This window comes from Dipodomys ordii, unplaced genomic scaffold (genome assembly GCF_000151885.1).
Source record: "Dipodomys ordii isolate 6190 unplaced genomic scaffold, Dord_2.0 Scaffold67, whole genome shotgun sequence".
Lineage (NCBI taxonomy): Eukaryota > Metazoa > Chordata > Mammalia > Rodentia > Heteromyidae > Dipodomys > Dipodomys ordii.
The window spans coordinates 10,937,208-10,946,071 of record NW_012267283.1 but is presented as its reverse complement, the minus strand read 5'-3'; the positions used below and the strand labels follow the sequence as shown (position 1 = coordinate 10,946,071).

At 49.9% G+C, this 8,864-nt stretch overlaps 1 protein-coding gene across 1 annotated transcript in view; it reads right to left on the bottom strand.

Annotated features, from left to right (window-relative positions):
* Window positions 1-1,617: 1,617 nt before the first annotated feature.
* Coro2a (coronin, actin binding protein, 2A) overlaps window positions 1,618-8,864 on the bottom strand; it is a 27,163-nt gene continuing 19,916 nt past the window's right edge. Inside the window, exons 7-10 of the mRNA XM_013023245.1 lie at window positions 7,709-7,821; window positions 7,327-7,417; window positions 5,871-6,145; window positions 1,618-3,176 (exon numbers count right to left, since the gene is read on the bottom strand). Of these exons, the coding sequence (XP_012878699.1) occupies window positions 3,045-3,176; window positions 5,871-6,145; window positions 7,327-7,417; window positions 7,709-7,821 (611 nt within the window). The 3' untranslated portion in view covers window positions 1,618-3,044. The remainder of the gene's footprint in view (window positions 3,177-5,870; window positions 6,146-7,326; window positions 7,418-7,708; window positions 7,822-8,864) is intronic.

Below are 8,864 nucleotides of genomic sequence, written 5' to 3'. Positions count from 1 at the left end.
GAGGGGTGGCATCGGCCTACGAGCGCGGGGCACCGGGTGCTTTGCGGCTGGGACTGGAGCGAAGTCTCCAAGGAAACGCGAAGCGGAAGGTAGGCATCGAGCTCCGCACAGTGGGGCGCGGGTGTGCCCAAAGTGGCCGTGGCCATCCCCGGAGGGCGCATCGGGGCGCATCCCCTGCCCTCCTGGGGGGGGGGAGAAGAGAGGGAGGGCCTCGAGGAAGCCGTTGCATTGGGCTCAAATTTACAAGACCCTAGGCTCATACCGCCTGCCTGCTTTCGTCTAATGCCACTCCTTGTGGACATGCTTTTTTCCACTTTCCTTCCTGCTTTCCCAAAATGAGCCTTGAGTTGCTCATTTTGATTTAGGGATTTTGGCCTGTCACCTTCTCCAGGAAGCCTTTCTTACTTTTACTTCCCAGAGCAGCCTTCCCTGCCTGCCCCCATTTTGGTCCTCCCCATTTTCCTAACCAGGATGGAAAACGTTTTTTTTTGGTAGTGGTGATGCCTGGACGGTTCTACCTTTCCGCAGCCCCCTGTCTGGCCCCAGCAATAGATGCTTAACTAGTATTTGTGGAACAAATCAAGAAAAGGAAGTTTCATTTATTAAAATGTCTAACCAGGTGTTTATTATTTTGTTATTCTTATTCATTGCACAATTCCATGTCTTCCATTTTTACTTTTTGTATAGATGCGTTTTTGTGTGTTTGTGGTGCTGGGAATGGAACTTAGGGCTTTGAGCCTACTAGGCAGGTGCTCCACCACTGAGCTACATTCCCAGGCCTTTATTATTATTATTATTTTTACAAAGGTACAAGGCGTTTCAGAAACATGAAAACAAACTGTTTCAGGCACGGTTTCATATTAAAAGCATAGATCAATTTCTGACTTCCTGTTTCCCACCAAGATTCGACCTCAAGTATCTTTCCAGGAAGCAGTTATTGTAGCACTAAGTGGGCAATCAGCCTCTGATCTCCAACTGCTGTCCTTATCTGCAGAAAGTTCCTGAGTCAACAGAAAGGGGCCTCCCAGGTGTGCAGGAAGGAGATTGGGGCTGCTCTGCCCATTTGGCTGGACCCTTTGTCAGTGCTGGGTAGGTATGCTCACTCAGCTCAAGAACATAAAAAACACAATTAAAAAAATAAGATGGCTTAAAAAAATACCTGATAAAAATTACCTATCCCTCTCCTTTGCTATGAAATAAATAATTTATTCTAGATGTAAAAAGGGAAAGGTTTGTTCAAAGCTGCCTGTGTCCTGTTTTTGAGTGTGAAGCCTGGATCCCTTGGGGGGAGGGGAGGAGCACATTGGAAGGGATGGGCTGGCCTGGGTGGCAGCCACAGGCTGCTGGGTTCCCTCCACAGCTGCAACCTGAGACCTCAGGGTTAGGATGTGCTGACTTGTGGGAGATAGCATGCGCCAGTGGGTGGAGGTGGGAAGTGCTGCTCACAAATGCAGTGGGGGAGGTAATCCCACCTAGGGGTGCTCTGCTTCCCTGATCATGCCCATGCTTGGCCTTTTCCTCCAGAGCACAGTATGAGAAGCTTGGCTGGTGCATCATGGGAGCCTGAGTCCCAATGACGGAAGAAGTAAGTGATTGGGGGATGGGGTCTGTGACGAGTTAGATGGGGTACCAGCTATGGGTAGGGTGTAAGGGCAGATGGGAGGACTGAGTTTTGAGTCCTAGGTCCTGTCTGGTGCTCCTTCTTCGCTTTGATGAGTGCCCAGAGGTGCAGAGGTGCTCTTCACTTTCTTGTTGCAGCTCCTGGGCTTTGTGTTCACACAGGGGGCCAGGCTCTTGTCTGCAGTCAGCTTCCGGATTCCTGGGAGGGGCCTGGGCATCTGTATTTCCTGACATACACTGTGGGCTCAAAGCTATGCTGGGTGGCTGTCCTACAGTGGCCATCCAGAAGGGCCCAGTGAGAGAGGCCAGTGTGTGTGTGTGGTCTGTGCCCGCAGGTTAAGGAGCAGCCACAGAAAAATCTCAGCTCTCATTCTCCCTAGGGATGAGGGCTGGCCCCTGAGAAAGAGCAAACTCAGAGCAGCACTCAGGACATAGATCCACAGAGCAGGGACACCCACTTGGCCTTTGGACCACATTTTTGGCCTCTAGTCCTACTTCCTCTCCAGCGTGTGTGTGTGTGTGTGTGTGTGTGTGTGTGTGTGACGGGGGTGACTCTGCACATCCTGTTCTGGGGTTCTCCACCTCCATGGGTCCCCTCTGCTATTTTGGAGGAGGCAGGCTGTCACCAAGAAGTCACAGATAGCTCTGTAGGTAGACCCTACTATCTATATCCCTGGGTCAGGCCGATTGTGGGGGGAAAGAATCTGGCTGACTCTCGGTTCACTCGCCCTCAGGTTAAAGCCTCCTGGGCCCCTTTATAGCCAACCTAGGTCATGAGCACCATGCAGGGTCAAGTCAAGGTTGCTGGTAGCCCGTCCTACTGAGGCTCACACCAGGTGTGCCTGGTTCAGAGGGAGAAACTGCAATAAAGAGGACTTTGCAAGAGGTCACCAAGGAAGCTGAACACAGCCAAGGCCAAAACCAATTGAGTTCAGGGTGAGAAACAGTAGACAGACAAATAGACAGACAGACCCAGGAGAGCAGGATCTCAAGCCCAACGCTGCTGTGATCCCACTTGCTTCTCCTACAGACTTCTCCACCTGTAAAATGAGGGAATCGGGCCAGATCACTCGTTTACAACTGTAAAAACAAAAAATGACCACTTGCTATCTCAGGTCCAGCTCTTACTTTCTACAATGTTCTTTTCCCCACTCAAGAACTTCTAGCCATAGCAGACCCTTAACTGAATTCAGCAGGAGGCAAAGTGTCATCTAAACAAAGTCAGGACAAAACCGCTGTTGAAAGAAGGCAAAGAGAAACACCGGCTCCGAGTCCCACTGCAATCTCTTTCCAAGGCCGAGAGTTTTGTCTTCTCGTAAAAAATATAGAAATAGTGGTTGTTCTTGGGGGACTTGTGGTTTGGTTCTGGACCTCCCCACAGAGCCGAGTGGTGTCCCTGAGGTGAGGGTGGCAGAGACCTCTGCTCAGTACTGTCCCAAACTCATCTGCAGGTTTTTGATCTCCAGTTCCAGCTGCTTGGCCTGGACCTCTCGCTGTGTCACCAGTTCCCGGAGCCTTCGAATCTCTTCCTGCTGTCTGTAGAACATCTGTAGCAGCTGGGAAAGCAGAGATCAGAGGACAGAGTTACTGGCTAGCCTGGGATGCTGGGGCAGGGCACTAGAAGACCAAAACACCACCCCACTCTTTTTTAGTGATACTAGAATTTGAACTCAGTACTTCATGCTTGGAAGAGGTAGTTGCTCTGCCACTTGAGCCATGCCCCAGACATTAAAAATAATTTTGGTACTATTAACATGTTATACAGAAGGGCTACAATTTCATAAGTCAGATAATGAGTACATTTTTTTTTGGATAATATCACCCCTTCCTTTACTTTTCCCCAGTTTCTCTTTTTCATTCCTTGTCCATAAGTTACACAGGTCATTTTCTACCATAGTGTATACTGAAGACCATGGTGGCATTTGTTCACCCTTCCTCCCTCCCTTTCTGCACCTTCACTTTACCCACCCAGGAGAAAAAAAAAACCCAAAGTAAAAACATATACCACCACTAATAACATAACAAAAAAACCCCATGTTTCCATTTCCTGGTGTTCATTTCAATAAATAGTTTAAATGTTAGGAGGAGTTACACCTTTGGGTTCCTCCCTTAAGGGTATCTATCTGCCTTTAGTCTGGCTGACTGTATGTGAATGCCTAGAATCCTATGTAGGTTTTCAGCTTATCATGTCCAGGGGTATTTTAGGTCTACCTTTGACATCTGGGAGAAAACATGTGCCATTTGTCTCTGAGCTTGGCTTACCTCACTTAACATGATTCATGGTTCCATTTCCCTGAAAATGACATAATCTTATTCTTTCTAATGGGTGAATATATTTTTTTCCAGTCATGGGTTGTAAACTCTGGGCCTGGGTGCTGTCCCTGAGCTCTTTGGCTCAAGGCTAGTGCTCTACCATTTGAGCCACAGCACCACTTCTGGTTTTCTGAGTGGTCTTATTGGAGAGACTCACGGACTTTCCTGCCTAAGCTGGTTTTGAACTGTGATTCTCAGATCTCAGCCTCCTGAGTAGCTAGGATTACAGGTGTGAGCCACCAGTGCCAGCTTGTAGGGAAATTCTGTTTAGTTTTTTTTTTTTTTTTAAGAATCTCCAAACCTCCTTCCAGAATGGTTGCACTAGTTTACATTTCCAAAAATGCAGTAGGGTTCCTTTCTCCCCACATCCCTGCCAGCATTTGTTGTTGTCCAAATACATGTTGGCCAATTTAACTGGATGAGATGGAATCTCAGAGGTTTTTTTTTTGGGGGGGGGGTCTGGTCATGGGGCCTGAACTCTGGGCCTGGGCGCTGTCCCTCAGCTCTTCAGCTCAAGGCTAGTGCTCTACCACTTGAGGCACAGCGCCACTTCCGGCTTTTTTCTTTTTGCTTATGTGGTGCTGAGGAATTGAACCCAGGGCCTCATGCATGCAAGGCAAGCACTCTACCACTGAGCCACCTTCCCAGCCCCTCAGAGTTGTTTTGATTTACATTTCCATTATGGCCAGGGATGTTGAGCATTTCCTCATGTGCCAATTTGCCATTCTTCTTCTAAGAAGGCTCTCCTTGGCTCCTTTGCCTTTTTATTGATTAGTTCCCTTAGCCATGTTTGCTTTAATTATTCAGATAGGGTGGTACAAGTTTGCCTGAGTGGAGTTTGGACTGAGATCCTCCTACCTACTACAGCCTCCAAGAGTAGCTGGGTGATAGTCATGTGCCACCATATCTAGCTTGTTCTTTGAAATTAGGTCTCAATAATTTTTTTGGAGGGGGGAGGACAGGCCTTCACTTTCCAAGGCCTCCCACGGAGCTGAGATTACAGGCATGAACCCCTTTTGCCCAATACTGCCACTTTCTGACTCAAGTAGAGGTGATGAAAACTAACAAGGGATAACCATGATGCCTATCTGCTACAAAGTCTTGTTTATTTCATCCAGCAAGTGAAATTCAAAAAGGCTTGAATGCTTCCTGAGGACTGGAGGACAGGATATTCTGTCCTGATGTCTAGAGATCGGTGTTTTACCAATCTGTGGTGAGTTACCTACCTACTCTAAGCTTCAATCTCCTCTGGGAATGGGAGTCAGAAAAGTTACCTCACCATTCACACAGTACGGTTAGCAGTCTAGATTTTGGTGGGGAGAGTCGCTCCACCAAAGGGAAGTGAGCCCGGGTCTGAGGCCGTGGGCAGAGCCACCATCACCTCTGCATCCTCAGTGACATGCCAGCCCTCTTCTCAGCTCCCACACTGACCTCCAGGGCTGTGGAGAGAACTGAGTTCCAAGTGCTGCCAAGGGCCTGCCTGCTCGCTCCAGAGCCCGGCACCCAGCAGGCACTTAACAAAGCCAACTCTACCTTCTTTTTTGCAGTACTGAAGACTTGATCCAGGGTCTATGCTGAGGCAGGTACTCTACCACTTGAGCCACAATCCCAAGCCCTAAAGGTTGATGCTGAAAGCTTAGAAAATTCCAGAAGGTTGGTGCTGTACAATGCCCTCCAGGTTAAATGTGAATTTTACGGATGCTTCTTTGCCAGCAACTCACGTTCTCTTGTTCATGTTGGTATAGACTCGGTGCTCAGAGCCTACTTATTGACTGAATTATTCAGGTAAGCCAAGGACCAGGCCAGGCCAGAGAGATGGCTGCATCTCTCATGCCCTTATTCCTCTGCCTTCTTCTAGGACCTTCCCATGGCGGGGGTGGGGGGCTGAGCTGATCCCCTCTCCCAATGGCCCCCCATATGCCTGCTTTCCCTCATACCTCGTTCTCCGTCTTTGGTGGAGGACATTCAAAAACATCAAAGCCATTTGTGAGCCAAGACTTCTTCTCTTCCAGCTGGTGTTCTGTTGTCCAACTTGTCACCTTCCCCTCTGGCAGAGAGCAGGACTTCCGGCCAACGTCTACAGCCAGCTTTGCTGTAGGCCCCAAGGGCGGGCTTGAGGCAGAGGCCCCAGAAGTGGAGAGGGGTCTCTCCGGAGGCAGGGGCTGGGGACTCAGCAGCTGAGAGCCAGGCCTAAGAGACATCAGAACTGGATCTGGGAGGAAAACAAAAGGCTATCAGCGGACTGAGCAGCCCTAAGCAGATGGTCATAGGGCACGGACATAGTGTAGGTGCCCCCATGACAGGAAGCCACCTGCATGCAGCTACCTACACAAAGGCTGGCGTGTGGGAACAGCGGAGCATGTTCACAAGAGCTACCCCAGAGGCCATGAGCTCCAGGGGAGGGGGCCACCCTCAGTGTCCTCTGCCATCTACTAAGTTCATTGTTAGCACTCCAGGGAGCAAGGAAGGCAGGCACCACAATACAGAGGGAAGGTGGAGGCTGGAGGGAGGGTGCAGAGTCCAGATAAGTACTGCACAAAACTGGGAAATGACACTAGTCAGCAGGGTCAGGACTTCAGATCCTGGGGATATCTGAAATATGGGGGTGTGCACCAGATGTGGGTGGGGACATAGTTCTCCTGCTGGGCTGATACTTGCACTGACAGAAGTGGACAGTCAGGCCTGGCAGTGGGCAGAGGAGGTAAATGCAATGTGTGGGTGGGGAACAGATAGGAGTCTAACCATAGTCACCTGATTAGCCTGCATATGACACCTTCCACAGGGAATATCCCTTGAGCTAGACTTCCTTCTTGTCTTCTTTCCTTCCTTCCTTCCTTCCTTCCCTTTCCTTTCCTTCCTTCCTTCCCTTTCCTTTCCTTCCTTCCTTCCCTTTCCTTTCTTTCCTTCCTTCCTTCCCTTCCTTCCTTCCCTTCCTTTCTTCCTTCCTTCCCTTCCTTCCTTTCTTTCTTTCTTTCTTTCTTTCTTTCTTTCTTCTCTCTTTTCCTTGCTGCCCCTTGGTTCTTTTGCTTAAGTCTAGTGCTCTACCACTTGAGCCACAGCTCCACTTCTGGCCTTTTGCTAGTAAATAGTTTCCTAGGCTTTCCTGCCCAGGCTGGGTTTGAACTGCAGTCTTTGGATCTCAGTTTCCTACTAGTGAGGATTACAGGTGTGAGCTGCCAGTGCCAGGCTGAGCTGGAGTTTCAGAGTGCCTTGGTGAAGCGCCTGACTCACTAGCCCTGTGTGTGACTGTGTAATCAGTGGGGACTGGCTGTCCTCTAAGAGACAGGACAAAAAAAATATAGGCAAAACCCTGCTCAACCACTCAGGGCCACTGGAAAGCCAGTCTCCAACAGCCCCCCCCCCCTCAACTCTCTTGTTTTCCTCCTTCCTCACCTTTGTTCATCCCACTGAGCCACTCCTGGGCAGACAGGGAGGGCTGGGCCCCTGCTGTGGGTGGGTAGATGTCTTCTTGGTACGATTCCGACTGCAAGAGAACTCTGGACAGTGAGGGGATGGCCAAGGGGTGGCTGCCCACATGGGGAGGATTACCCCCACCCCTGCTGAGCTGAGGCCACCAAGGCCCAGATCTGCCCAGAGCACAACAAAGGTGGGCGAGGCCCAGCCCCCTGGCCCCAGTGATGTCACATTGACCCTGAGCAGGGCCATTCCCCCAGTGAGGGCCCCTCAGCCCCTCCCTACCGTGGCTGTGCCCCCACAGCATAGGCCAGAGGTTCTGGGACCTGGACACCCCAGCCCTGCCTCCTCCATGCCTTACCCGCCGGGGTACGATCATGGAGACGGGCTCAATGAGGCTTTTGGTTGTGATCAGCTTGTAGAAGCGGAAGATCTCGCAGGAGGACACGTCGAGACCTCTCTTTGGCATGACACCTGTGGATTGGTGGCCAAGGAGGGTCAAGGCGTTCTAGTCAAGCTGGGCCCCGGTGGGCCTAGAGTACAAGGCAAAGCCAAGCTAAATACCTGGACCCTTAGTGGAGGCTGGGCCAGGCCCTGGGCTAGAAAAATGGAATCAAAGTAACCAGATTCCTCTCCACCCTCAAGGGTTTCAATAGTTCTAGCTACAATGTCACAGGCACTATCATGCTCTGCTCTACTCTCCCTGCCTCCATCTCAAAGCCTCTGCTCTGTAACAGCTGCTTAGTCCGGTTAGCCTATTTTTGACTCTGATAGCACTGAGCCTGAAACTCAGGGCCTTGCATTTGCTAGGTGGGTGCTCTACCACTTGAGCCGTGCCTCTAATCTTTTTTTTTTGGTGCTGGTACTGGGGCTGGAACTCCCCTGGGTTTTCTCCCTTTTTCCATTCCAGGTTGGCACTCTACTACTTGAACTACACTTCTACTTCTAGCGTTTTGGTGGCTAATTGGAAGCATCTTTTGGATTTGTCTCTCTGGGCTGGCTTCAGGAACCACGATCCTCACATTTCAGTCTGTGGAGTAGCTAGGATTACAGGTGTGAGCCACTGGCGCCTGGTCTGGCTCCTTTTACAAATTTTAGTTATTTTTCATATAGGGTTTTATGTTCTTGCCCAGAGCTGGACTCCTCCCCACGCTGGGATGACAGGCATTTAGTATTTCATCTGGCTCTTTGTTGAAGTGGGGATTTTGACCAACTTTTCACCTGGGCTAGCCTCAAACATCAGTCTTCCTGATCTCCAATTCCCAAGTAGCTGAGGTGACAGAAGTTACATTATGGTGGCTGGCTTCCAGTTTTCTATTCATTAGTGTTAGCATGGTGTATCTGTCTTCAGTCCTTTACTTTTTAGTTGTTGTTGTAAAGGTGACGTACAGAGGGGTTACAGCTACCTAAGTCAGATAATGAGTACATTTCTTTTTGAACAGTGTCACCCCCCTTTCTCATTTTCTCCCAGTTTTTTTCCCCACCCAACCCATCTAGCCCCTTACTTTTTTTTTTTT